This window comes from Henckelia pumila, chromosome 2 (genome assembly GCF_033568475.1).
Source record: "Henckelia pumila isolate YLH828 chromosome 2, ASM3356847v2, whole genome shotgun sequence".
Classification (NCBI taxonomy): Eukaryota; Viridiplantae; Streptophyta; class Magnoliopsida; order Lamiales; family Gesneriaceae; genus Henckelia; species Henckelia pumila.
This window is the reverse complement of record NC_133121.1, coordinates 142,984,615-143,012,130: the sequence shown is the minus strand read 5'-3', so window position 1 is coordinate 143,012,130 and position 27,516 is coordinate 142,984,615. Positions and strand designations below refer to the sequence as shown.

The following is a 27,516-nucleotide window of genomic DNA, read 5'->3' as shown; positions in this document are numbered from 1 at the left end:
GAGAGGGAGGTTTATTGAGATAATGGATAAAAATGAGTAATTATGAAATAAAAAATTTTGGTATTTTCGAAGTTAGTTACTATGATAGACTCAACCTTTATATAATTGTTGTATAATATATTATTTCGTATTAATCGCGTTCATTTGTGTGACATTTTTTTTAAAAAACATTATTATAATGTAAATTTTATATAATTAATTCCAAAAATATATCCATTATTTAAAAGGCTACTAATATGACTCACATATATTTATTAATAATAATAATATTTTTTGAGAAGATTAAAAATGGGTTTCTAGAAAAACGAGAAAAGTAAAAGTGAAAAAAGAGGAAGGCATCAGATTCAGCTTCCATACATAAATAGTAATAACCCTTCAATCGTCGTTGAAATCCAAACTAGGTATACGAATTTTCTGGAATTCACCTCACATGGCGGAACAGCTGACGGACGATCAGATCTCGGAGTTCAAGGAGGCGTTCTCTCTATTTGACAAGGATGGCGACGGCAAGTAACCTAAGATTGTCGCTTTTGTTTATGTGGATTTTGGCTTTTTTTTCTTGTTTTTCGGTGTATGTTTGTGTAGATCTGTGAAACCGTACGTGTTGACTGATTTCCAGCTGATATTTGATGTGTTCTTCGTTTGTGAACTTCTTTGTGGCTGGAGATTTTGGGCGAGATTTGTAGATCTTACGCCGAGTCCATGCGCCTGTTGATGGAAGTTCTTTTGTTAGGATATATGCGTTGAGGGGGGGATTAGCTGAAGGATTTGTTGGATTGTGAACGTCTCCCGGTTCTTGTATATCAGTTAGATTGATGAGAAAGCAAGGGATATTTGTTTGTTTGCTGTTCCTGATTCGGAAGTTTGTTATTTGTCGTTGATATAACTGTGTTAAGCTGGTTTTCCTGTTTTGAATGTTTTACCTCTTGCATTGAATTGGGCTTTTTTATATGTTAAATATTTTTGCTTTTGGGTAACCATTTAATTTGACTGTTTTTTCACATCAAGTCCTTTTCCATTTGTGGCTATTACTTAGAATGGTTGGAAATTATAACTTATGGACTCTTCCATTTTGTATTCATGAATTATCGTTATGATTTCTATTTTTATTATGATCCTTTGCGATTTTCTGATAGGTTGTATCACTACCAAGGAGCTTGGGACCGTAATGCGCTCTCTGGGACAAAACCCCACAGAGGCTGAACTTCAGGACATGATCAACGAGGTTGATGCTGATGGCAATGGGACTATTGACTTCCCTGAGTTCCTTAACCTGATGGCCCGAAAGATGAAGGATACCGATTCTGAAGAGGAGCTCAAGGAAGCATTCCGAGTTTTTGACAAGGACCAGAATGGCTTCATTTCTGCTGCTGAACTTCGCCATGTCATGACAAATCTCGGGGAGAAGCTCACTGATGAGGAGGTTGATGAAATGATCCGTGAGGCTGATGTGGACGGCGACGGGCAGATCAACTATGAAGAGTTTGTCAAGATCATGATGGCCAAGTGAGATCTGAAAAACCCAAAACTAAAATTTTAGAATTATAATTATCCGAAAAAGGAAACAGGCAGATAAGTTTGATGAGATTTGTGCCTGCTTGCTCGCTTGTTTGTTTTTTTGATGAATTGTTGTCTAAATGCTGTTCTTTATGTATTTGCTTGTTTTTCTTTGTTTAGTGTTTGGGTTGTCTGTGTCTTCAACTATTTTCTTTCAACATTTAAGATTACAAACTTAGAACAATTGCTAGAGCATTTACATTTGTTTTAACCAGTCACTGATTGGTTGATGTTCAAATTCGTGTTCTCCGATCTTTGTTGATCTCTGTTGTTTTTTATTTCTAAAATTTACTTTTATTTCGACCTACTTGCTAATGCTTTGGTGCGATAGTTTGGGCCCTAGTTCATGATCGTCTCTTGACACCATTTAAGCACCTACCTACAAGGGCTTTGAGTTGAAGGAGCACCAGAAATCCAATGAAAAATTCATTTGTTTAGGCATATCTTTTTCCCCTTCAAAAGTACAAGTTTGCCTTCTTGTTTCATATCTTTTCTGAAATTCAAGCCACTGGGTGTGGTAAGCTCTTTGAGACCTCTATTATTGTTTTGCCTTCTACCGTCTCAATCTTCTCATTTCGTGGCTGACCTTTTAGACCCTGCTAAGGTCTGTACTTCTCTGTAAAGAACTTGTGTATTTGCTTCACGTTTTCTATATTTTCCAGTTTACTGCACGAACTTCTTTGTCCATCTAGCCAAATTAATCCTAGGATTCTTCAGGCTAACAATTTGTTCTATGATGTCACTTGAATAGTGGCGTAAACTGATCCTTTATTCAGACAATTCATGCTGCCATACTAGTTGTGCAGCTTGTGAACAAACGACTGCCACTCTACTTCGTATTAGAAATTACGTTGAGTTCTGAATCTCCCGTTGGGCTTTCTACCCATCTTCTTCCTCGTCGTCTAGGCGGGTAATTGTCCATTCAAATAGTGTCATTCTTTGCCAAAAGAAAGACTTGTGCTTCAGATTAAGAGAGGCCATCTTAAAACTATATAAATTGATTCATCTCCGTCCATAAAAAAGAAAAAGGAAAAAAACTTGTACGATACCCCCTTTTCCACTGGCTTTCAGAAATTTATATTCAAACTACTCGCTATTGTTCCCACGATAACCACAATTACGTTCCTCTGTTTATCGTATCATATAATCAAACTTTCATAAAACTTATTTATTTATTTATCTTTTTAAAAAAGAAAGAGAATTTCTAGATTATGTAATTGGAGAGCAGCATTTTCATTGTCATGAGAATATTAATTATGCTATTAATAAAACACGAGTCTCTAATGTAACCAACTGTCCAACTTTTAGTGAAACATTTTTTTAATATTCTCAAATGACAATAAACTTTTTATTTTTTTAAAAACTCAATTTTATCTTTTTGTGTAAACTATTTTTCAATTTTTTTCCAAAAAAACATCCGAAATAGTAAAATTAAAAAAAAACCACAGTAGATTTTATTGATTTGTTGTTTTATAAAATTCTATTGAATTTATTTTTTTAGTTTGTGAACTCCACATCGCGTATGTCACTATTATTAATTTGTTATTAAACTTGCAAAAACTATATCATTATTACCATGCTTCAGATTATTGGGCTATACTGTTTATAATTTGATGGGCCGAGTTTTGTAGGGCCTGAATGGGACGGTGACTTGCAAATTGGACTTGAATCCTATATGCGGCTTCTAATTGGGCCTTTGATAATTTGTGCTGTGGTCACTCAATCGATTTTGGACTATAAGGATCATATCCCCAGTCAAAATACCACCACACTCATATAAATTCTCTTGAAATGTGAAATTTGCATTTCGTGAATCTATATCTTTGCGCATGAATGATAATATATATATATAGCTTTTCACAAATTAACTCACACTTGCTACCCTCACCATGTACACACACACACACACACACACACACACACACACACACACACACACACTCTCTCTCTCTCTCTCTCTCTTAATTAAGCTAATCACAACATATTTTTATGATTCCAAATAAAGTTGATACTACAATCTAAAGGGAATGAAGTATCTTTGCTTCATCTCCCCCCCTGGTCAATCAATTTTTTTTTTTTTTGAAAAATCATATAGTGCATTTCAAATACAGTTAGGGAAGTAAATTTTTTTTTTTTTAAAAAAATAGTTGATCAAATATTCCATCTAAAATGTTACAAAGCTAGCCACAAAGTTGCTCCGAGAGTTGCAATAATGGGTTATCGAGGCTCGTCGGTTGACTCGTTCGCCTTACTCCACTGGAAAAGATGGAGCAATGATTTGTACATCTAACATTATTCTTTTTTAAAAAATTTACATTTTCTCCCCAAAACATGAGTGGTCAAGATGGAAACTCAAACAATGCTAAATTTTTATTTTTTTTAAAAAAAAACCCGGGTTTCAAATTTTAAGCATAGTAAACGGATGTTTTTATATTGCATCATATACTACACCGACCACCATTTGTTGATGCCCCATGGTTCCATTCCCAATATCTCATCATCTTACAACTCAAATGAACAACAAGAAGCGACTATTCAAGATCATTTCACACAACTTTGAGTGAAAAGCTGACCCCCAAAAAATGTTGATTAATGCAGAAGGAGAAAGCATAGGATCGAAGCAAGGAGAAGGGAACATAAAGGAACGACGAACGGAAAGAACGATGGTGGCAAGAAAAGTCGGAAGTGGGAATGGATTCACCAATGTTCTATCCTCTGAGATTCTGTCACCTTCTTGACAATCACGGTTTTCTAAGCTTGTACGAATCTTTACTGCTGAAAACCATATATATTGTAACAAAACAGAGCTGGGGCTTCTATATGTTTAGAATAAATAACATCAATAAACGAACAAAAGGATTTACTGTACACGAGGCAGATGTTAGTTTCTGTTACATGTTCACATCAACATCATGATTGTTAAAGCAACCTAAACGAAAACTGCATTCACATTCAAGGATTAGAATTACCTCTTGAGAGGTTTGTAAAGAACCACGGTCACGTATTTGGACTGGAACCGCTGAGTCAGACCTAGAGCAACAACAGGTTGAGACGACCATCCTCTCTCTACAAACAGGTGATTAAGAACTACATGCTGTGGTTTTGAAGAAGTAACAATTTCTTTACAGTTTTCTGATTCAAGAACAGTTGATTGGAGTTGAGGTGGAACCACCATGGGATCTTTGGCAAAATCTTCATCTCCTAGGAAAGGTTGGCTGTAGCTGGAGTCTGGGGATGGAGGAGCCTCAAACTCTGTTACACTATCGAGGTTTTCTGGAACATAATCCTGGAGATACAAAAGGTTTTAAGTTTGATATGGAAGAGAACTGATCAAAGAACCACATAAATCATAAATGCAAGCCAATTATTTGCATTCTCCCCACCCCCCTTCCCCCTCTTCCAAGATATATTCATGTTACACTGCTGCTGCTTTTGTTTGCTTGAATAAGGATACAAATTGTCGATGTTCGTGCAGAAAGCAAATGAAATTAGTCTTTTGACCATTACAGAAGGAAAATGAAAAGTAACTCTAAGACGAATTTCCTAGATACATCGTCATGAAAAGTAACTCTAAGACGAATTTCCTAGATACATCGTCCCACTGGTGCAAGTCATCAATTCATGAACAAAAGGTCGATAGAAGACATAATTGAATAAGCTCAAATATTCACTCACATGGACATCGAGAAGATTACAGAGACAGTCCATCCCATCTGGTTCACTCGGGAGATCAGGGATATATCTCACATTGCCATCCACAATGAATCTGTAACGGTATATGCCTGCTGGCAGGATCAAGAGAATGGAGTGATCCTTGCCTGATCTTTCGAGTATTTTCCTAAATGGATTCATGACAAGTTTTAGAAATCAAAGCCATCTTCTCCCAAAGGGATCGTAAGCCAAACAACTCAGGTGTATCGTAATTCCTAATTATCATAATGATAAAATTCACACACAAGCAAGCAGACAAACAAATTCAATGTGGCACGAATATGAGAATTACCTTGACCTCCAGTTGTCCCAAGATCCTTCCACATATACATTGTTACCACCGAGGCTCCAACTAATGATAATTGGAATTCCTTGTCCAGGGGTGCCCTCAACGGCTCTCTGAGATCCATTCTGTCGCGATGGATCGAATGAGGGGCCACCATCCCCCGGAAGAGAAAGTACTGGAGTCTGTCAAGGAAAAAGAAAACATCTGGCATGTAATATGAACTGATCAGAAACCATCAAAACTAAGTTTCTTGGAAGCCAAGGAGGTCAAAGCTTGAGCATCAAAGAGTATGACACCGATCTCCACGAAAACAAAAGAAAAACAGAAAACAAATCGCCCCCACCACACTGTAATATGGTAATGACAAACAAAAGTGCCAACTTCGAAGTCAAAATTTCACAGAAAACCAGCATCGCTGCAGCAGCAACTTGTTCAAGCAATCAGTTGTGAACAAGCAAGTGTTAAAATAACTGAAGCAACCGAAAACACAGTAAAATTCTAAGGGATGGGCAGAGCAAGCCTAAAAATATGCACAAGGGAAATGAATTCATGTTTTTCAATGATATCAAGAAAATATCATGTCCAAGCTCTGATAAAAGCTAGCAAGTGTTGACGCTGACTGCGTGTTCTGATCAGAACTATGTATGTTATTCTATCCGAAAGGATTCTTACAGTAGCGATACGTCGGTAAATCATTACCAAGCAACAAATCTTACATATATGGGCAGATTAAAAAAAAGAGAACGCACCTGAGAGGAACCCAAGGGAGGTGAAGTTGTCTGCGGAAGATCACGGGCGGGAGCCACACGCTCGCTCGATATCTCCGACGCCTCATTGCCGGCGCCGTTTTCACTGCCATTCGCATTCCCCATATTTCCACCCAAACAAGTACCGGCGCGTATGTATCTATATATGAGAGAGAGAGAGAGGCGGCGCGTGAGATTCGTCGGGACGCCGGAGACTGTTCCAGGGAGAAGATGTCAAGTTGGGGACAAAAACCGCAGCGGATAGATATGAAATGCGTGGGATGATCCGAGCCGTTGAATTTGGATAAGTATTATATTTCCGATGAATCCATCCGTTGAATACTTCTATAATTGACTCGGCTGCGGCGACCCGTGCGTCGCGTGTAATCTTGTCCCATTACGTTATTGTATTAATTAATATTACTACCTATTATCCTCATTATTTTTTGCACATTAATCGATTATTATATCAAAAAGTCACATCCAAGTTCCGAAGAATCCGAGCAATAATAGTATTGAAAACAGAAGATAAATCAGATCTCCAGCACATATAAGCGATTTTTTTTTAAAAAAAAATTGTGTGTTTGGATACACAAAAATGGTTCAAATAGTTTTTCTTTTTTGTTTTAAATTTTAAAAAAAGTATGAAATTCATAGCTACTTTATGTGATTTGTCTAAAAGATCACTCAAAATTCAAGCGGTTCAAGGTGGAATTTGTAAGAGCTTATAACATTTTATTGGTTAGAAGCTTGAAATCACTTAAAATAAGTTATTGCATACACTACCTAAGATATTTTTTCAACTTGTAAATTTTTGAAGTGAGTCTTTTGTATCAAACTGACCATAAGTTTAACTTAATCAAAGGAGACAGACATAATTTTATTCAATCTTTGACTTCTCAACGGACTTCTTTTGGACTGTAAATGAGAATTGAAAACAGAAACAAGAACGGGGAACAATACAAATGAAGGGATATTGGTGTAATGTAGACAAATTTAATTGACATTTCAACCAGTGTCACGTTCAGGCAAGACAGCAAACAGGAATCTTGGCTTGAAAAATAAGATATGGTATATATATGCACTTGAAACCGTTTATTCAACAAGAAGTTTAGAATTCATAACTTAAAGTTCCATGGATTTTCTATACAAACTGAATTACAACAAGTCCAGAAGACGAGGAGGATTCAGGGCGTGCATTTTTGTTTTCGGTATGTTATTGCACTGAATCTTTGCTGAAGAACTGTGCAAAGATTTGGAGTAAGATCAAATGACGATGAGAAAATTTTGCGATTTGTGCAGTTTTGGGAGCCTTGGAAAACATAGGATTCGTGGCAAACATGTCGATTATGGTACTATACTTCCACCATGTTATGTCCTTTGGTATTTCAACCTCGGCCAACATACTCACCAACTTCTTAGGTTCAACTTTCTTGCTCACCATTGTGGGAGGTTTCATATCAGACACTTACCTGAATCGGCTATACACATGCCTGATTTTTGGATTTCTTGAAATTACGGTAAAAAAAAAATTTGTATCACCCAATAATTCCTCGAGAAAAACGCACCTGGCTTTCTTGTCACAGATCTTGTTGTTTTTGGTTCACAGGGACTGCTCCTAATCACAATCCAAGCGTACTCCAAGAATTCACAGGCCGATTCTGGAGAAGACTCGAGATGTGTCAAGGGTGGTGAAGCCTTCATGTTCTATACTTCTCTGAGCTTGCTGGCTTTAGGATCTGGTGGGGTGAAGGGGTCTATTGCGGCGCTTGGGGCAGATCAGTTCGATCGGACGGACCCAGAATGGGCAAGGTCCGTTGCAAGCTATTTCAACTATTATCAGTTTAGTGCTACCATTGGATCACTAATAGGAGTTACCGCAGTTGTGTGGATTGCTCTGAGAAAAGGTTGGCACTGGGCTTTTTTCACTGGCTTAGTAACCGCGTTCGCTGGTTTCGTGGTTCTCGCACTCGGAAAGCCTTTCTATATCTCCCAGCCGTTGGCAAGCAGCTCTATTGTTAAGATATCACAGGTCCGAATCACTTTCACTCAACCCAAAAATCTACTTTGCCCATAGCCAGACAAAAGTCCAAGGAAACATAGGTGCAGGACCAATTTAGGCACACTAAGTGTATAAGAAGAGGTGAGGGGCAAGTGCTTTCTAGATGATAATATATCAAAATCTAACATATCAAACAAGATTTATCAGATATACCAAATAAATTGCTTTATAAACTATGAACGATGACAATAAATTATCGCTGATTTAAAACTGAAGGTAAATTTCACCTCGGATTTCCGAACTACCTACAGTGCACTTTGAAACTTTTCAAGTGTACCAAGGCTTGTGCTTCATGGCCAAGGCACACACACTTTAGTACAGGGCCAAACTTTAGTTTGTATCTAGGCACAACGGAAGAGAATTACTGCACCTTGAGCCTAGGAGCACCGCAAACATTTGCTAATCATGATTCTGGTGTGTTTTAGGTCATTATGGCTGCAATTCAGAACAGAAATTTGAAATTACCGGAAAACCCTGGCATGTTGCATGAGATTGACGAGAAAGAAAGAGATATCTCCGAAAAAAAACTTCTACAAACTAGACAATTCAGGTACACACAACTTTTATATAGATGCCTCGAGAGGTTTTTGGTTCGTTTTACTAATAATAATGGTGTCAAAAATTAGGTTCCTGGATAAAGCTGCTGTTTTACGGGACGGGGTGAATACTCAAGCAAGGAGAGTTTGCACGGTTACACAAGTTGAAGAAGTCAAGAAACTGATAAGGATGCTGCCTATAATTTCCAGTACAGTTATAATGAACACATGCCTGGCACAACTGCAAACTTTCTCTGTGCTCCAAGGGTACCTCATGGAACCTCATTTGGCCACATTAAATATCCCAAATCCTTCAATACCAGTAATTCCCATAATTTTCATGGTTATTCTGCTTCCACTATATGAATTTTTCTTCATCCCATTAGCCCGAAGATTGACAGGTCATCCAACTGGGATAACTCAGCTCCAACGGGTAGGCATTGGGCTTGTTCTCTCAGTTGTTTCAATGGGAATAGCCGGTTTGGTTGAGGTAAAAAGAAGGGATCAAGCTCTCAAGAATCCATTTAAGCCAATTAGTCTTTTCTGGCTTTCCTTTCAGTATGGAATCTTTGGGATAGCAGACATGTTTGTAATGGTTGGACTGATGGAATTCTTCTATAAAGAAGCTCCTTCTGGAATGAGGTCTCTTTCCACTTCTTTTTCATTGCTATCACTGTCTTTTGGGTATTTCTTTAGCAGTATATTTGTTAGCATCATTAATGGCATAACAGAAAAGGTTACGGCAAGTAAACAAGGCTGGCTGGAAGCAAAAGATTTGAACCATAACAAGTTGGATTACTTTTACTGGTTTTTAGCTATCCTTAGCAGCCTCAATTTTGCTATCTACCTACTGTGGGCATCATGGTACAAGTACAGATCAGATGTTAAAGAAACAGATGAACAGTATTGATAATGTGTTAAGAAGTAAGGATATCCATGAGTTCTTGAAACTCTGCTAGAAAATGTTTAATCGATTTTCTGCAGCTGCAAGAGGGAGTTTCCTTTCTTTTATTTTCTTTCTTCAATTATGTTAATAATCTATGGAAAAGAAGCAATACATGGGAAAGTTAAAAACCAGAGAAACTACTCTTGTCAATTAATTGATTGTGTTTTCAGTTGATCTTAAGACCCCAAGGAAGATACAAGTACCAGATAAGAGTCGATAAAAAAATCAAATTTAAAGTGACGGAAATAGGTAACTCCTAAACTGTTGCCCCAATCTCAAGTTTCAAAAGACTGAATCGTATCAGAAACCTAATACAACACAAAAAGTTCATCCGCAGCACAAAATTTGATCATCTAATTAATAGCTACATACCCGATAAGAGTTACTAAGGTCATGTAAGCCTCGGGAATGATGTTTTTTTCCCCATTTTGTCCCAAATGCTAATTTGTGGTTTCTCACCAAATTCCAGAACCATCTTCAATATACACAAATTTTTGGTAGTTCTGTATGAAACAAGTTTTAAAATCCAGCTTGCCGTTGCTCCAACAGAAACAATAACGATGCTTTCGGATGTCCTCTCCACCGAGCTGCCAACTAGAAACAAAGGCAATGCTTTCAGATGTTCTCTCCGCCAAGCTGCCAACTAGCTTGCTCTAGCAATCAGACCAACATTGTATCACACTTTGATTGCCACAAAAATTGCATTCAATAGTGAGGAGTCAATCTCTTTATCTTCTAAACTTTGCTCTTTTGCAGTTGAGAGTGTTCACGCACGCTAAACATTTAAGGAAAAGAATAGGTCTGTTCTCCAATAGACATGATGTCAGAAAAGAATAATCATAACATCAAATACTATGATGGTTGACAAAAAACGCCAACGCAAGAAAAATCGCTATCGACGACCCACAGATCTAAATGTTCAAGTTGCCTTTGTATTACATCCAACTTTGTTTCAGAAGACCAGTATACAAATTTATTTTCTTTCCTAAATGATGTGGTTGAGTTAGCATGAACAATTCCAAAACTCAAGCCAAGGTGCATTGCATCAATGTCATCAAACTTGATTCTCTGCTGCTCCAGTAATTTCTCGACCACATCTAACGTGATGCTGTCATGAGTCACCGCGTCCTTTAATAACGTATCAAGCTGTGAAACAATCTTGTACACAAAATCGTCAGCCCAAATCTTCAAAGTCAAGGATGAGCTCCGGACAAAAAGAAGTCCAGCAGTCTTACCAATAAAAACATCATTTCCACGGCCAAATGAATCATAAAATGAATCACCAGTACGAGGAAGCATATTTCCTTCAAGCACCCAAGTATTATAACCAAGATCCAAACTCTTTCTAGTCACATAAGCACTCACTAAAATCTCTTTGATAAGTTCAGCGGTTGAATCCTGAAATGTGATAGACTTGGCAAGGTTGATAACATCAGAAAAGTGGCCTGCATCAATCACTGGATGACCCCTTCTTGCGAGATCTAGCAAGACATGAGACGTTGGGCCAACGAATACATAATTTCGAACATTCAGCTTTTCAAAGTGGCAGAGCATATTCCTGATAACTGCCTCGTGTACTCTATATAGATTTACTAGTATAACAGAGTTATTTTTCTGAACAGATTGAAGGATAGGCCCAAGATTGCGCGAATTATCCACAATTCTATTAGTAAGCACCTGTCTAAAGCAGAAATCATACCACTTTAGATCATTCGGAGGAGATAGCTTCAACAAGCTAAAATCACTAGAATTTTCATCCACCAAGTAAGAATCTGGCCCCGCTGTTTTCCGATAATTGACACCCGGATCCCTATGAGAGATGCTTAGTGCTCTCTCGTGAAGAAAATTTGTATAAATGTTGAAGTACCCGTGAGATTGGATAAATTTAATGAACCAGGGAGTCCAAATTTTCTCTCCCAACTTTTTGTACCAGCCAGTTGTCACCTGATTCAGCAATAACGAAAATTAAGGACAGAGAAATGAAGAATGAAATAGTACAGTGATTAATAAAAAATGTTACCATTCCCTCCAAGAACGGTTTCATGTTTTTTGATTTATGTGTGTCATACCACAGGCGGAATTCTTTCCAAGGTTTTGGGAACAGAAGCTGGCCCCAAGTGCCAACCAGCTGATACAAGAAAATACAAGTTCCATCGTCCAATTTCATTTTGTTTCCATGTTTACCTGCGCAGAGCAATCATAAAATATGTCAGGAAAAACTTTAACCACCACCCATACTACAAACATATCCACGGGAATCACTACAGAACTTGAAGGATTGAGCACACAAAATGAAAGACGAAGTAGGACAGATGAGGCCCGTGAGAATAATTAACTGCATTAATCATCTGATCTGCTTCTTAAAGAGGGCAACATACATTATGGGGCGTTGAAAATTCCGTCATGCACTGAAAATGAAAAAGAAACCCCAAGAAGAGGATAAATATTTGGGATTTTGATCTAATTATAAAAGCAAAATCAGCTTCAGATTACGAACATTTTGTTGTTGTAGGCTTTAAGCATACTGAAGTCCTCTATTACCTCGGCGCATGCTTTAACTGAGGGTCTCAAATGTTCTTAAAGAAACAACCAAAGTAAGAGAAGTGATGCATGCATTATCTGATCTATATCCCGTGAAATTTGGTTTCCTACAAATATGTATTGTACCAGAATGTTCTAATGCATTTTTTTAGCTGTTATGTACTGAGGTTCAAGTTAATTTAAACTCTTTATCCGTCGACGTTCAGTAAATTTTACAACTTTCCCTGTTAAATGTTCATAGTATTTTACAACTTTCCCTAGTAAAATGTTCATAATAGCGTTCCTAGTATTTTGTTCATAGGCAAAACTAACAATACAATTTTATCAACTAACACTAAAAATCTGGTCAAAACACCATCTCAAAATTTACGCAACCCACACCAGTAGAAACTAGTGAGTGTAAACAAACAAATCCATCATTTTTACATGACAAATAATACGTATAATTAAAAGTCATTTTCAGGCATTTAGTTCCTCGTATCACAATTAAAATTATCATAAATGTGCAAGAAAAACTTTCGTTCCATTTCTCTTCATTTAAAATAAAATGCCCATATCATAAAATCATTCTAGCAGTTTATATACATATAAGGCAACAAGAAAATAATACTGACCCGCTTAACTAGCAAAACTCACTTCAACAAGTTCATATCCTAGTAAGGAACCAGAAACAAAATGGAAAGGGAAAGACATTACCTGGCACAAACCTAGGCCGCTGTAACGATGCCCCGTAAATCGAAGGACTAAAATTGGAGGCATTATAGTAATAGTTCATAATCAAAGCCTTCAGAAACCTATCACGAGAAACAAATACAACATATCATTATGACGCAGCTTCGATCCTAGACACGAATGGCAGCATAATGAAGCAGAAACATACTCGAGGCGTATAATCAATCAAAATCAGTAAACAGGTCAAATAGAAAAACCTATAATAGAGTGGAGAAACCTCCAGATCATCTTCAACAACAAAAGCAAACTCGTGATCCGAGGTGGGCCACCAGGCCTCAATCCACTGCGCCTGAAGCCCAGCATTTGCAGTTCGATAATGCACCAACTTCTCTCCAAAACTCCAATCAAACCCATCAACAAAATCGAGAATCTTCCCGGAAAGATTCAATTTTTGGTCCAAATCCACCGACCCATCAGATGAATCTTGCCGAAAATGATCGACGAATATGTGTAGATGAACTTTATCGTTGATATCGTAGTGGGCTTTGGAGAGAGAGGTGAGGCAGCGGGAGAGGGATTCCAGACGGTCGAAGGTGAGGACTTTGATGATGAAGGTGAAGTTCTGGTTCGGGTTCAGGTTGGGGATTGGGTTTCGACGCAGCAGGGGTTGGATTTGGGGCTTCGGGTTTGAGGGGGAAAGGGAGAAGATGAATAACATGGAGAGGGAGACAAGGAGGAGCATGAGCAGTAGAGGGATCGCTTTGCGTTTGTGGGGAGCAGGCGCCATTGAAGCCACCAAATCTTGCCTGCACGTAAAAGTTAGTTCGAAGCAGAGGTGAAAGACAAATGGAGTGTACACGCCAATGGCCCAAGTTAAACTAACTTGGATGTTTTTATTATTATTTTTTGAATAATAATATTTTTGAAATTAATTAGAAAATCCACATTTGTTTTTTTACAAGTGTAAATCTACGTTATCTAGTACTATTTAATAAAATGAGAGGTTATAGTAATTATTTTAGTATTTTTAAGTGGATTTCCAAAATTACCCTCCATTAATAAAGTAATTTTTAATTAAAAATCAAATGTGTTGATTTTCAGATTTTGAAAAATAAATCTCACCATATGTTTAATTGTTTGAGTATATTTTTTTTAAAAATAAAATAATAATAATAATAACAAATATTACATATATTTTATCTTCTATAATTTAATAATACATATATTAATAAACACACGCATTGCATGTGCAAGTCACTAGTATATAATATATATTGAGTCTTATGTTATATAGTGTACATAGAGGTGTCAAAATTAGATTCATCGTCTTGACTCTTTTCGTCGTACAAAATTAGGTGTGTTGGGTTGAATATTTCTCAACCTTTCTAAAATGTCGGCCGCCTCGCCTAATACTGTGTTGGTGTTTTTTCAACCTGTCTAAAATATGGGTCGTCCCGCCCTGCACCACCTAATGATGAGTTACGACGAGTTGTGCGTCGTTCCGTCATATTAGCCTGTTTTGACACTTCTACTGTAATTACTATACATACATATATATATAATTTTAAAAAATAATCATGATTTCAAAAAAAAATCATTTCACCGTAAAATAGAAAATTTAATGTCCAAATTTTTTTTTTAAGTTTTTATTATAATATCATCTATAAAATTATTACACAAAAATTATTATTTTTTAGCATGATTGAATCGCGTACATAAAAATGTTAGTATTTTTTTTTATAATTATTATTATCAAGGTTGAGAAACCCAGAACAACTGATTTGATGGCATGGTGTAGTTTTCAACTATCAAAAATATCTCTCAAATTTAAAAATTGTATAGTTTTATTTGATAAATAAAATATCATAATGGAGTTAAAAAAAATCATAAAAGGTTATTTTGGTTGTCTATACTTTGTTGTTTGTTTGTTTTTTTTGTTTTTTTTTTTTACAATAATTATGATAAATGGTATATTGTCTATGATACTTTTACAACCGTCTTCAAATCAGATTTTAAAATCGAACCAGATCAATCAATTAAATCAGTTCGACCACGAATAGATCACAGATTCGATTCAAATCCAGCACAAAAACCGTTTTAAGAAAAAGATAGCCGAAAATAATTTATGGTTAGGAGTAGGTACACTATAAAGATTGATTTGAATATTTTTAATAAATAATGACAAAAATTCTTGTGAGACCGTTTTATAGTTAATTTTTTTGTGATAAAAATATTGATGGGATGGAAGCCCAATATATTATTTAATTAAATAAGTCAACTTTTATAAGCCCAAGATACAAGAGTTCAAGCTCGTTAAGCATTCGTAAAACATCTATAAATAGATGTGTCTCTCATTTTCAAGGCTATACATTTTGATTTTTTGCTATCTAACTTGAGTTCTCTTATCTTTGGAGATTATCATTGTGCTCTTCGCTGACTTGAGCGTCGTAGTGCATACCCGGCGCCTCTGACGAGTGTTTGTGACGCAGATGATGATCCATACCATTACAGCTTACGGTTCCACGATTACAAAGTTTTGACATATGAAGTTTCAGCTTACACACCTCACGCTTTTTAGGTTCAGCTTACACACCTCACGTTTTTTAGGTTTAGCTTACAAACCAGTTGGGTTTTATACTCTAATTTACGTAGTTCGAGTACTTGTATTTTTTTGGTACATTAGATATCATATTTGATCTGAACCATAAAATATTATTTTTATGTCAAAAATATTATCTTTCACTCTATATATGAAACAGATCATCTTGTCTCACGAATAAATATCCGTTAGACGATTTGACAAGAGACTTGTATTATTATGTATGGTAAAATAATTATATATCAATATAAATATAATAACTGACTGAAAATAAATTATAGTAAATCAAGTACTAATATATATTTTCTGACAAAGTAATATAATTTTTCTATAATATTATATATGTAACGCCCCAAATTTATCTTAATTGAGTTTATTTGAGATAATCGGAGATTGCAGAATTCAAGAGCCGACTTGATTTTGATCAGAGTCTATTTTTAAAATTTCGAATTTTTCAGGGACTAAAATGCAAATATCAAGTTTATTAGATATAAATATAAGGAATTGTCTTCACTTCTTCCTCTCCATCTCGCCTCCTTCCACCATTGTTGCGCCCCAAACCATTCTTCAAGCTTTGTGATTTCTTCGATCAGTTGCACTTTTATTTTCGGATGTTGTTAGAATCGATTGAGTTTCGGTTATATTGTTCTTGAAGGAGTTCTTATCGTTTATTCTCAGTCGGTTTTGAAATAGAGCGTCGTTCGGAATTGTTATGATTTTTGGAAGCCTAATTCGAAAATGGAGATTTTGAGATGTGTTGGATTTGAGTTGTTATTGTTGTTTTAGCATTGATTTGAGTTGTTTGCAATGCTGTACTGCTGTTTGTGTTTTCGGTTTTATCAGTTATATCCGTTATGCCGCCGGTTTGAGTTTTTGGATTTCGAACCATTTTGAGTTGTATAACTTTGGCATTTGATGAGTTGATCGTCGTTGTTGATCATCTTTTGTATCCGTACAGATTCGTTTGAAGTTTGTCGAGCCCAGAGTTAGCAGCAGCCAATTGTCGAAGAGTTAGACGAAGAACGATAAAGAGTTTACTTTGAGCGTTTGTTGTTGTTTTAGGTTGTATAGATTTTGATATAATATCTTATTGTAGTTTGTCCAGAGTTGGAGCTACTCAAATTGAAAGGTACAAGCAGTCATCGTTTAGCGGGATAGCACACTCAAGATAGTTGGTTCTTGAGTTTTTCCTTAAAAATCACATACTTGCATGATTGCATCAATACTTGTTCTAGAATATGGAACATGTATTTTGTTGTTTGAGCTTTTGTTATATGGCTTAATGTTTTATTTTTTTTTATGCATTCATCTTGAGCCAAACCTTTGATTTCATCGGGCAGAACGACCCTTTTATGTTAGACGTTTTGAGGGCTTTAATTGAGTGGCCTAGGCGTAGAGGTTCGCCTAGTGTCAGCATACTCCTTATAGTCGCACCAAAGTCTAGAGGATGGAGATACGTAGCACCACCTCGATCGGGAGAGTCGGTGAGTTGTTTACGTGATCTCATCCTCGGGATTCCAAAAACAGAGCAGCAATTTCTTGATTATCAGAGTTGATATTCCTATTTTAAAGACATGCATTTCATTCGTATTAGCATTGAATATGTTGTCTTTATATCATGCTATTGATATATTATTTGTATTGCATGTAATGTTTCTTTTACTGGGAATATCATTTTCACCGGAGTTATCCGGCTGTTGCTTTGTTTTGTATGTGTACTTGGCAACAGGTGGGGCAGGATCGAGTCAGCGAAGACTTGGTTAGAATCAAGAGTGAAAGATAGAAGTGGAACTCGGTTTAGAAGTAGAATCAGCATGTCAATCTAGTTTATGATTTGAAGCATGTTAGAACTCGAACTTGTTGATGTTGTAGTTCCTATTATTCGAATATTGTGGATTGAATGTTGTCATTGCATGTATTATGAATCTTATTATGTTTGGAATGGATTTTGGTTTTAGTTGGCGAGTTAATTTATGTTTTTTTTGTTCTGGTACAATAGGCGCCCGGTCTGCAGTTTTTAGCAGACCGAGCGCACCCCTTTTTGAGCAAAACAGCAAGGCTGTTGTTTTGGCCGTGCCCGAGCGGTAGTTTTCTACCGTCCGAGTGCGGCACCCTTTTTAAAAAAAACTTTAATTGCTTTTAATCTTAGATCTTGTATACTCAATTGTTGTTTAATCCGAGATTAGATGTTTAGAACTGAGATCTCACATTAAGTCGTATCAGAGCGATAAGTTCTTGGTTGAACTAGAAGTGAGCGAGGTAGATCGAGTCCGCATGAATTGAATTCTCGCATGTGATTGAGTTATTTAAATTGATTTATTTAAATACCATGCGAGCATGCTTTATTAGTTCAGAATTAAATTGAATTACATGTTTTTGTGATTTAATTGATAAAACATGAATTAATTGAGATACGAAATGTATTTATTCCTGTTTGAATCCGGATTCAGTCGTATGATTTGAGTAAGCAGAACAGAAGTAATTGGACACCGAATGTTGGAAGATCGAGGTAATTGTGTCCTAACTCTCTTGAGTATGAGATATATGTGCTTGATGTATATTGAACAAGAATCGAACTGCATAGAATCCAGACAGGATAGAGTATACTGCGACTGATCAGATGGATATCTATCTGTCACTGATGGAAGCATTATTGATGAGATTTCAGTTGTTTTAACCCTCCGACTCTGAAATGTGCGGAAGAATTCTTGATGTTTGAAGATGATGTCCTGAATTTTAACCTGATCTGGTTGATACACTAGTGGTTACAGAATTTGCAGACGATGATATAGCAGGATGAGCTTCCAGTGTTGATTCTGATTCGTCAGATTGACTTCAACTTGAATTGAAATTAGAATATCATCTTCCTAAGACCGGAATCAGAATGAGGTATGGTCGCTTGAACTTTGTTTTGCCGTTGATTTGGCAGGCGCTCCTGCAGTGATTATGAATTTTAGGAGCCGGATCTTTCAGAGATATTGAGATGAAATTGTGACTATTCTTATCGATGAAATTTTTATCTGTTCGAAGAGTCGTACTGATCTTTCAGATTCTTGAGAGTTGTTTGCAGATTTGAATGCCGAGCAGTGTTATGCTTTGTCTATCGACGTCTGAATTCTGATTGGATCGAGTTGACCTTCCCCGATCATTTTATCTGGAGGTGGAACGTATGTTGATCACCTCAAAACTGGAGCTGATATGAATTGATCAAGAGCGACGTCCTTACCTAGAATTTGAAGATTCTTGGTTTAGCAAGAATTAATGACAATGTGTTTATTTGAATTTTGGAATAAATCGGTTTGGAATCTCGGTTTGGTGTTCAAATGGAAGTTATAGAACTTTTTTCTTTAACACCAAAAAGTCACTTTTTTTGGAGACGTTTTTTTTTTTTTTAAATTATGTTTTTCATTTTTATTGTATTTAAGAAAAATTTAATTTTAGTTTATAATTAATTTATAGAGATGTATTGTATTGTATTTAGGCTTCACAAGTTCGAAAACGAGCCCGAGCCCACTTAACGAATCAGAATACGAACCTGTTAAACGAGCTAACGAGCCTGAAAACCAGCTCGTTTAATGAGCCAAACTCGAGTCAGACTCGTTTAATACGATAAATGAGCCGAGCCCGAGCCCGAGCCGACATATGTAGTAAACGAGCCGAGCCGAGCCGAGCCGAGCCGAGCCGAGCCGAGCTTTATGATAAAAGCTCGGTTCGGGCTCGGGTACCAAACGAGCCGAGCCCGAGCTTAATACTATTCGGCTCGGCTCGTTTACATCCCTACCCGAGCCTCGACATATACTTAACGAGTCGAGCCCGAGCCTGAGCCTGAGCCTAATACTGTTCGGCTCGGCTCGGCTCGTTTACATCCCTAGATACGTTGTACTCCCTCCGTCCCATATATATTGTCCCCTTTGGATTTTCACACGGATTAAGAAAAATGTATTGAGAAAGCAAATTTAATATAAACTTCCTATTTTATCCCTATTCAATGTATTAAAAAATTATTGCACAATTTTCAAGATATAATTAATAGGAGTATATTAGTAAAGAAATGTAAAAAAATATTACTAAATATAGTATATTACTATATATTTAGGACAAACAAAAAAGAAAACGTGGACAATATAATTGGGACGGATGGAGTAAGAAACTGATCTAAGATGATCTTCTATTATTATTTTTATTATTATTATTATTATGGGAAATAAAATAAAGAGAAAAATTTTGATGCGTCGTGAGAGATTGAGTAAGATGCTCTTCTTCTTCTTCTTCCATCATCATCGTCGTCATCATCATCATCATCATCATCATTATTATTATTATTATTATTTTGCATACTTAAGATGTTCTTATTTTCTATATGTAAAGATAGATAAATGATAACATGTAAGTAATATTTTTTATATGAATTTAGACTTTGTTCGATTTCGTATGAATTTTAAAATGATCACCTGCAGTACCATTCATCCACTAATATTTTATAAATTGGTTTACATTTTATATTTACGTGCGATTTTGTTAATATATTATATACAAGATAAATTTTGATTTAAAGCAAATTATATCGATTTTATTTACAATCTCATTCGTAATATACACGAGCGGTCGAAGCATATGCAAAATTCAACAATAAATCCGAGATATAGAGATTTGAGAATCGTTATTATGTTCATCAGAGTGGGGAAATTAAAGGCGTGATTGTTTAATTTGGATAAAATTGAATCGACAAAACTCTTATGATCCAATTTTATGGGTCATTTTTTGAGATATATATCTTATTCTATTTATAAAAAGTGTTAAATTTTTATGTCAAATGTCAAAAAATTTTATTTTTTATTGTAAATATGGACCGAGTCAATCAATCTTAAAGATATAGATTCGTGACACTATGTGACATGAGACTTACCCAATTGACTAAGAAGTGGGAGAATGTTTAATAAAAAAAATTGTGATATATTTTGTCTTCCAAACAAAAGATGAGACAGATATTTTTGGAATTTTTTTTAAAAAAATTTACCAACACAATTTTTTTTCGAAGTTTAAGATGGAAAAGCCGTACCTAAAAATATGCATTGAAAGATAAAAACAAAAATAGAAGGACCGGTTGAAAAAAGGTCAAAATGGGAGATGTTGGACCAGTCGTCGGCCTGCAATGGAACATGTTCAACATTCCACAACCATGCATGGCAGTCAAAAATCAATGCTTACAATCAATCGAGATTTTCGTCATACTCTCCAAATTCCAATATTTTATTAGGAGCACCATATTGATTTGGTTTTTAATGGGTTTGTTTCACTTCTTTATATTTCTTTTTCCATCGACCAAATCACTTATTCGGATCATATGGGGATTTGCTTCGGAAGTGTTGCTCAGATCGATGATCCAGATTCTGGTATGAATTCTTCACTTTTCATTTTTCTACTTTACTCCTCTGTTTTTCATACCTCTGCAAGCAAATGGAAATTGAACTTTTTTCGGTATAAAGTTTAAAGACGATGCAAGGATTAAAAACTGGTAGCGACATAAACTGTACCAACTTACACCATTTTAATATTTTCTTTAGGATCAAGGATAGCCGTGGCTCCTGGCCATGCAAAAAAGGGTTCAAAGGGGGCAAATTCGGGCAAGCTATACGATGATTCCGCGGTATCAGTAAACGATCAACCCATATCCAGCAACCTGAAATCATTTACCTTGGATGGTTTACGAAATGCCACGAAAAACTTCTCCTCTGACTGTCTCATTGGAGAGGGAGGTTTTGGCTATGTGTTCAAAGGATGGATCAACGAGTGCACATTGGCTCCGAGCAAGCCCGGAATCGGGATGGTTGTGGCTGTCAAAAAACTTAAGGCACAAAGCTTTCAAGGGCACAAGGAATGGCTTGTGAGTTTGATGAGTTTCTTGGAAATTTGTTTGTCAAGATATTCTGCACTTTTTTCCCTGACATTTGGGAGATCTGACCTTCTTGAAATGCTATCAAATTTGCAGACTGAGCTGAACTTTTTAGGGAAGCTTCACCATGAAAATCTGGTGAAGCTAATTGGGTACTGCTCGGAATCCAGGAACAGGCTTTTGGTCTATGAATTCATGCCAAAAGGAAGCTTGGAGAACCATTTGTTTAAAAGTGAATCTTTCCTCACATTTTCTTTCCTTTATGGGATATTCATTTTCTCAAAGAACTCCGAACTACACAAATTTTGATCCTTTGAAGGAGCTTTTTCTGAAAAGAAAAATACTAAATTTGTGCACCTTCATGCATTTTTTTGTCCAGGAGGGGTGCAACCAATGGCTTGGACTATGCGAATGCAAATAGCAGTCGACATTGCACGAGGATTGACCTTCTTGCACAGTCTAGACGCCAATGTAATATACCGTGACTTGAAGCCGTCTAACATACTAATCGATTCGGTATGCATTGGAACACATGATTTACTTTGTATCAGCACCAGTCCCAAACTTTCTGTCAAATGATGGCATAAGGAATTTCATGCTTGCACTTTCCAGAAATTTCATGCAAAGCTTTCAGATTTCGGTTAGCAAGAAAGGGTCCCACCGGAGATGGAAGTCATGTTTCAACTAGAGTTGTCGGTACATTAGGCTATGCTGCACCAGAATATCTGGCTATAGGTCTTTCCCGTCATTTTCTCAGACCATCTCACTGCTTTAAGTCAATAATTTGTGTTCAATAAGACTGAACTTAGCCAAGATTTTACATGTTTGTTTAAATATCACAGGCCATTTGTCTCCTAGGAGTGATGTTTACAGCTTTGGGGTGGTTCTGCTAGAGCTGCTATCAGGTAAACGAGCACAAGGCGATGCGACCATTGGAGGTGCCTTAGTAGATTGGGCTAAGCCGTTTATAGGTGATTCGAGGCAATTTTCAAGAGTCATGGATACAAGGTTAAGGGGAGAGTATTTCAAAAAGAGTGCGCAGGCTGCATCTTTCCTCGCGTTAAGGTGCCTAAATAATGACCCTCAGGATAGGCCTTCGATGGCTGAGGTTCTATTCGAGCTTCAACAAGTTAAAGCTACACAAAAATACCATTAGGCACGATGGATCATCACGTTAAGGGGAGTTGAATTTAAAAAATGAATGCCCCTCGATTTTTTTCATTTTTTGGATGTTCAGTACTGGTTTTGATGTTTCGTGACCAACTGGTGGTACTTCTTTGGATACAGAGGAAATATAGATATGTAGCTTCAGAAAATTTCGCTTGTAATGCTCCAAAAATTTAGAACAATATGCAAATCTAGCTTCTTAAAATACACCAATTCGCGTCGTTCGCTAAATGCCCCGTTTTGCAACTGTTATTGTGGTTTGCAAGGAGCATATATTACACTCAGGACATATTTGTTTCATGTAAATCAAGAATACCTCTTTCCTGTTTCTTGAATGTCCTCATCGGTCCTCCAAACTACATCCTCAAGACAGGTCGACAGATTTGTATAGAACTGCATAGGGAAAACACCAAATAAACAAAAACCCGCAAGGTGCTTTTTAAAGAAATTCGAAAACAGAACTGAGTGTACCTTGTGGAACTCCAAAGTATCTCCTTTTGCCTTTCTTACCTCGATCATGTGGAAAGAAGGGGCAACTTGAAATACCTAAGCACGATGCTTGTGTTATGAGCACATCTTATCTGAAATCTGGATACTGATTTTTGTATGAAATGCAGCGTGAAGTGACCGAAAATACCTCAGTGGCGACATTAAGGTTGCCTTTTCTTCCAGATTTATTATTTTGAAGGCTCATCTGAGAATGAGTAGAAAGAATGGGTCCAAAAAAGTAGCAAGAATATGACTGAAATTTCAAAAAGTCAAAACTGGAACGGGTGTACCCGGGAAAATTCAGTAATACCTTATAATTCTTCTTGTGAACATCAAAGCCTAGAGGTTTAACAGCTTGTTCGATTTTCTTGATTATCTCATTGGCTGGACGTTTAGAAGTGAACCTCGTTTCCCTCATGAATTTCTGTATCATTGCCATACCAGCAAAAGATTATGTATGGCGTTTCTATAAATATATTTGCATAATTTATGGAGGGGAAACAAGAATACCCACCTGCTCTATATCAAATAGATTCCTAAGATTGAGGCCTTTTGACATGGAAATTAACTCAAAGGCATTCATAGCAGTTGGCTGCTCCTCGTTTTTCTCTGTTTCTAGATGTTCCTGCGAATAAGAAACTCAAATATAAGCTTTTCCGATTTCAAATTTCTTCTTTGGCTGCGAAGTAGTCTGTTTGATCTCACTTCAGAATTCTTCGAAAAAACTTCCACAACATCCAAGTTCACATTTTCTGTCTCATCAAAAACTGATGCTTTGTAATCTTTCTTAAACCACTCATCTTCCAGAATTTCAGAGATGGTAATTCGCTGCAAAGCAAAAGAACCATATAAAACTTGCAAAAATTCAATTTTACTTGGACGTGTTGAAGTAATAAGATGACTTTTTCATTGGCCTTACTTTCACAGGATTCGGTTCGAGAATCCGAGTGATTAATTTGGTGGCACCACTGGAAAACCAGGAAGGGCAAGTAAATGTTGCAGAAGATATCTGGACATGTTATGGTTAGAAAAAGTGAGAACTTTAGAGACAAGGGAAAAAGATACACTAGAAAAAAACACTCACTTTTGAATATAGTCTCGTTAGACTACAATCGTTGAAAGGCAAGTAACCTGCAAGCAGAACAAAGAGTATGACTCCACAAGACCACAAGTCTGCAGTTGCTCCATCATAACCTCGATCGTTTAGAACCTATGGAGATATTATCCCATTTATCAGAGCATATCAGAGAGAAAAAGATTTGTTTCAATATAATCCAAGATATGAGAGTATTGCAACTTTTTTATTTTACCTCAGGAGCAACATAATTTGGAGTTCCGCATGTTGTGTGCAACAAACCATCATCCTGCCAAATTAATCATTTCGTGTAATTGAATCATTCTTTCATTATATGGTGAAAATGTTCAGCGTAAAGCATAAAAGAACCGCACACAAGACTATGGTAGTGAGTGACAAAAATAATCCTCTAGAATCTGATACTCACCTTGATTTGCTGGGATAGAGCACTGAGTCCAAAATCAGAAACTTTGAGGTTTCCTGCAGTATCCAGTAGTAAGTTCTCCGGCTGCACCAGTTAGGGAAGAGTAAACATACGTAGGAATTTTCTAATGCAGGGTTTGAATGTGACTTATCCAGTTAAAATATTCCAAAAGAAATGCTAAAAGGATATTCTAAAAGCAAAGTCACCTACCTTGAGGTCTCTGTGAAAGACTCCTCTACTATGGCAATAATCCACAACATTAATGAGCTGCTGAAAATATTTTCTAGCTTCATCTTCTTGCATCTTTCCATGTGTTGCCTTCACCAATTACAAACACAATGTTTCAGACGAGTTAAATAAATGTTTCTAGTAAAATTTTACTACCGAAACTGAGTGTGTCAAGAGTAACTTAAAAATATCAAAATCCACTCAGTGCAATAATGGAAAACTCATGGTGTATGTTAGAAATTGACTTGGATCTAATTCACCTCAAAAGCTAGCTCAAGAGGTGAGGGTTGTCTCTCTATCCTACCTATAGAGATATTAACGGGTTGCCTACCTATAGGCAGCCCAATTATGGCGATCCAACACACACAGAGGATCTGGGCTCTGATACCATGTTAGAAATTGACTTGAACCTAACTCACCTCAAAAGATAGCTCAAGAGGTAAGAGTTGTCCTTATCTATATTAAGGGCTCCCAAGAACTCTATCCTACCAACGTGGGACAATATTCCAACAGTGTAACCAAGGCACGGAATTTAGGTCATATGCCCAAGCGGATAGTCCAAACTCTAAAAAAAACTAGCCTATCAGGTGGGACTTAGGAGAGCCCATCAAACTTTTAAGTCGTGGAGCCAAGATGGGATCGTCAGTTGTCACACAAAATTAAGCATGATTTTCTACCAGATATATTGTTTCATAAGAAGGTGAAATTGCCAAGACATGTTTGTGTTTCATCTTACAATTGTATCAAAGAGCTCCCCTCCTGTGACATATTCCATGATAATGAATATCTTGGTCTTGCTCGCCATCACCTGAAGAAAGACAAGAATAACAGGCTAGCTCGAAAAACAATAGACACGGATCGTAAATTCTCTCTCAGAGCCAGAGATGAGATTGACCTCATACAAACGAATAACATTGGGATGTTTTATCAACTTCATTGTCGCTATCTCCCTTTTAATCTGCAAAATTTATGCATAAACTCGTTATCAAGCTAATACTTCAAGAAGAACTAAGAACTAAGAAGTCACCCTTGCTGGCATTGGATGATTCAACAACCTGTTCAGTCATTTTGCGCTTGAGGACCATATCCTTATTAAGAATCTTTAAAGCCACGGATTGTCCAGTCTCGCAGTTCTTAGCTAGTTTCACTTTTGCAAACGAACCCTGGCCAATGGTCTTTCCAACCTCATATTTTCCAATTCTGCGCCCAACTTTGGACTGCTTTTCATTTGAATTTGCAAAAGCAGTATCCATATTCAGTTTTCTGCACACCAAGTTCACTTTATTCATACCTTTGACAAAATGCTATAAAGACCTCCTCTCACTATATTCAATAAAGTTTCACACTCTTACATATTTGATGCCGTTTAGCAATAGTACTCAGGGACTGATTCAATCAGAAGTTCCGTTTCAGAAAAATATTCAAACACCATGTAAGCTCACAACTTTTCAAACAAGACTCAAACTAAGAACACACCCACAATATCCATCGTTAACGCAACCACTCCGAAACCAACAAAAGCCAAGAAAATGTTGGAAATAACAAAAAGAAAATCAGTGTGCAAAGAACAGTACTTGGTTTCCAGAAAACCACTTACAAGAAAGTTGGATACTTGGAAGTAAAAGTAGTTCAAGATGGAGCTTGAGAATCGAACGATCAAAATTGGCTTCAATTAATGGGCTGATCAAGATTTGCTCACAAAATATGACAAATGAATGGCACATGGGAGTAATACTTTTTCGCGGGTTCGATGAAATTTCTAGTGATGGTGATGGTTTCGGAGTTTTGTGGGACGATGCATGTTCTTCAGCTTCAATAGACACGGTCGCTACACGGGGTGGGGACGTGGCCGCACACTTGGCACGCAAGTACAGAGACGAGTACGATATGTACGGATCAAAACATGGGACCCACAACATTTTTTTTATATAAATTGGATGTGATGTAAATAATAAACGGTCATCAATCATTTTTATTTATGGCGTGAGAATTAAATTTCGATGCGCAATGAATAAACTCTTGAATTAATTACAAACTGTGCTAGTTAGATAAATGCATTAGGCAAACCTTGTTCGACGTTAACAATATTTTTGGTCATACTATTGTTGTAGTTTGAACAAATTACTTACGTGAAGTTTACACAAAAAAATTGTTGGATATTGAATTAATTTTGTGAGACAAATTTTTACTCGATCTAATCTATAAAAATATATCTATAATTTTTTTATTTTACTACTTTATGGATAGGATAGTTTAAAACTATCCAGACCGTATTGAAAAGGTTCCTGAGACACAGCATGGAAAAGTCACAATATTAAGAAACGAGGTCCAAGAATGAAGAAGGGGTTGAATTACTGAATGAATACAAGCTGTGGCTAATACCCGAGGCATAAAAGAAGCATTTTCTACGGGATCCCGAAACCACCAGCCACCCCGACCTAATTCATGATGAGCCCACCAACTTCCTGGCAAAATGCCTACGGTTAAAAACCAGCGACATGTCAATTGATTTGTGTCCTACATAGGTTGGCTAAATAACCTGGAGTTCTTTATATTAACAAGGGCAAACCTCACCTTTTGAGCT

General features: G+C 36.7%; 5 protein-coding genes and 1 pseudogene across 9 annotated transcripts; 3 read left to right on the top strand and 3 right to left on the bottom strand.

The window, feature by feature from the left end:
- The first annotated feature begins 320 nt into the window (after positions 1-320).
- Positions 321-1,701, top strand: LOC140879364 (calmodulin-7-like). The gene is made up of 2 exons (XM_073283042.1): positions 321-506; positions 1,137-1,701. Exons 1-2 carry the CDS (start codon positions 431-433, stop codon positions 1,508-1,510), a joined length of 450 nt encoding a protein of 149 aa, XP_073139143.1. The 5' UTR covers positions 321-430; the 3' UTR covers positions 1,511-1,701.
- A 2,334-nt stretch (positions 1,702-4,035) lies between these two features.
- LOC140879363 (SNF1-related protein kinase regulatory subunit beta-1-like) lies at positions 4,036-6,716 on the bottom strand. 2 transcript variants are annotated; one of them, XM_073283040.1, is made up of 5 exons: positions 6,304-6,716; positions 5,561-5,736; positions 5,233-5,395; positions 4,527-4,843; positions 4,036-4,332 (listed from the first exon to the last, which is right to left on the bottom strand). In XM_073283040.1, the coding sequence occupies exons 1-5, from the start codon at positions 6,424-6,426 to the stop codon at positions 4,299-4,301; spliced, it is 813 nt and encodes a 270-aa protein (XP_073139141.1). In that variant the 5' UTR covers positions 6,427-6,716; the 3' UTR covers positions 4,036-4,298. The 2 variants fall into 2 exon arrangements, with proteins under 2 accessions (XP_073139141.1, XP_073139142.1); XM_073283041.1 differs by having other exon boundaries at positions 4,036-4,329.
- Positions 6,717-7,362: 646 nt separating this feature from the next.
- LOC140881196 (protein NRT1/ PTR FAMILY 4.3-like) lies at positions 7,363-9,853 on the top strand. Its single transcript, XM_073286316.1, has 5 exons — positions 7,363-7,511; positions 7,603-7,820; positions 7,910-8,332; positions 8,788-8,912; positions 8,989-9,853. The coding sequence occupies exons 1-5, from the start codon at positions 7,436-7,438 to the stop codon at positions 9,806-9,808; spliced, it is 1,662 nt and encodes a 553-aa protein (XP_073142417.1). The 5' UTR covers positions 7,363-7,435; the 3' UTR covers positions 9,809-9,853.
- Positions 9,854-10,042: 189 nt separating this feature from the next.
- LOC140881195 (uncharacterized) lies at positions 10,043-13,903 on the bottom strand. 2 transcript variants are annotated; one of them, XM_073286315.1, is made up of 4 exons: positions 13,335-13,600; positions 13,082-13,179; positions 11,865-12,028; positions 10,043-11,788 (listed from the first exon to the last, which is right to left on the bottom strand). In XM_073286315.1, the coding sequence occupies exons 1-4, from the start codon at positions 13,469-13,471 to the stop codon at positions 10,697-10,699; spliced, it is 1,491 nt and encodes a 496-aa protein (XP_073142416.1). In that variant the 5' UTR covers positions 13,472-13,600; the 3' UTR covers positions 10,043-10,696. The 2 variants fall into 2 exon arrangements, with proteins under 2 accessions (XP_073142416.1, XP_073142415.1); XM_073286314.1 differs by having other exon boundaries at positions 10,049-11,788; positions 13,315-13,903.
- A 6,744-nt stretch (positions 13,904-20,647) lies between these two features.
- LOC140881472 (probable serine/threonine-protein kinase PBL3) lies at positions 20,648-22,727 on the top strand (annotated as a pseudogene).
- Positions 22,728-22,856: 129 nt separating this feature from the next.
- LOC140881470 (CBL-interacting serine/threonine-protein kinase 3-like) lies at positions 22,857-26,688 on the bottom strand. Of its 3 annotated transcripts, none has more exons than XM_073286809.1 (15): positions 26,530-26,688; positions 25,988-26,195; positions 25,828-25,890; positions 25,669-25,740; positions 24,915-25,022; positions 24,708-24,788; positions 24,516-24,569; positions 24,290-24,415; positions 24,125-24,214; positions 23,911-24,033; positions 23,720-23,830; positions 23,516-23,629; positions 23,354-23,410; positions 23,188-23,262; positions 22,857-23,109 (listed from the first exon to the last, which is right to left on the bottom strand). In XM_073286809.1, the coding sequence occupies exons 2-15, from the start codon at positions 26,183-26,185 to the stop codon at positions 23,023-23,025; spliced, it is 1,359 nt and encodes a 452-aa protein (XP_073142910.1). In that variant the 5' UTR covers positions 26,186-26,195; positions 26,530-26,688; the 3' UTR covers positions 22,857-23,022. The 3 variants fall into 3 exon arrangements, 2 of the variants coding, with proteins under 2 accessions (XP_073142910.1, XP_073142911.1); XM_073286810.1 differs by lacking the exon at positions 26,530-26,688 and adding an exon at positions 26,285-26,519; XR_012149962.1 differs by having other exon boundaries at positions 23,070-23,109; positions 23,188-23,274.
- Positions 26,689-27,516: the final 828 nt, after the last annotated feature.

Coding starts and splice junctions, on each gene's coding strand:
- LOC140881195 (XM_073286314.1), bottom strand. CDS start 13,844: ATGGCGCCTGCTCCCCACAAACGCAAAGCGATCCCTCTACTGCTCATG. Junction 13,180..13,314: donor GTTTCTCCACTCTATTATAG/GTTTTTCTATTT, acceptor TTCTCGTGATAG/GTTTCTGAAGGCTTTGATTA. Junction 11,789..11,864: donor AACCGTTCTTGGAGGGAATG/GTAACATTTTTT, acceptor TTGCTGAATCAG/GTGACAACTGGCTGGTACAA.
- LOC140879363 (XM_073283040.1), bottom strand. CDS start 6,426: ATGGGGAATGCGAATGGCAGTGAAAACGGCGCCGGCAATGAGGCGTCG. Junction 5,737..6,303: donor CTCCCTTGGGTTCCTCTCAG/GTGCGTTCTCTT, acceptor TTTCCTTGACAG/ACTCCAGTACTTTCTCTTCC. Junction 5,396..5,560: donor TGGGACAACTGGAGGTCAAG/GTAATTCTCATA, acceptor GAATCCATTTAG/GAAAATACTCGAAAGATCAG.
- LOC140881470 (XM_073286809.1), bottom strand. CDS start 26,185: ATGGATACTGCTTTTGCAAATTCAAATGAAAAGCAGTCCAAAGTTGGG. Junction 24,416..24,515: donor CAAATTATGTTGCTCCTGAG/GTAAAATAAAAA, acceptor ATATCTCCATAG/GTTCTAAACGATCGAGGTTA. Junction 23,411..23,515: donor TTCACAAGAAGAATTATAAG/GTATTACTGAAT, acceptor ACTCATTCTCAG/ATGAGCCTTCAAAATAATAA.
- LOC140881196 (XM_073286316.1), top strand. CDS start 7,436: ATGGATTTTCTATACAAACTGAATTACAACAAGTCCAGAAGACGAGGA. Junction 7,821..7,909: donor TTGGATTTCTTGAAATTACG/GTAAAAAAAAAA, acceptor TTTGGTTCACAG/GGACTGCTCCTAATCACAAT. Junction 8,333..8,787: donor CTATTGTTAAGATATCACAG/GTCCGAATCACT, acceptor GGTGTGTTTTAG/GTCATTATGGCTGCAATTCA.
- LOC140879364 (XM_073283042.1), top strand. CDS start 431: ATGGCGGAACAGCTGACGGACGATCAGATCTCGGAGTTCAAGGAGGCG. Junction 507..1,136: donor ATTTGACAAGGATGGCGACG/GCAAGTAACCTA, acceptor ATTTTCTGATAG/GTTGTATCACTACCAAGGAG.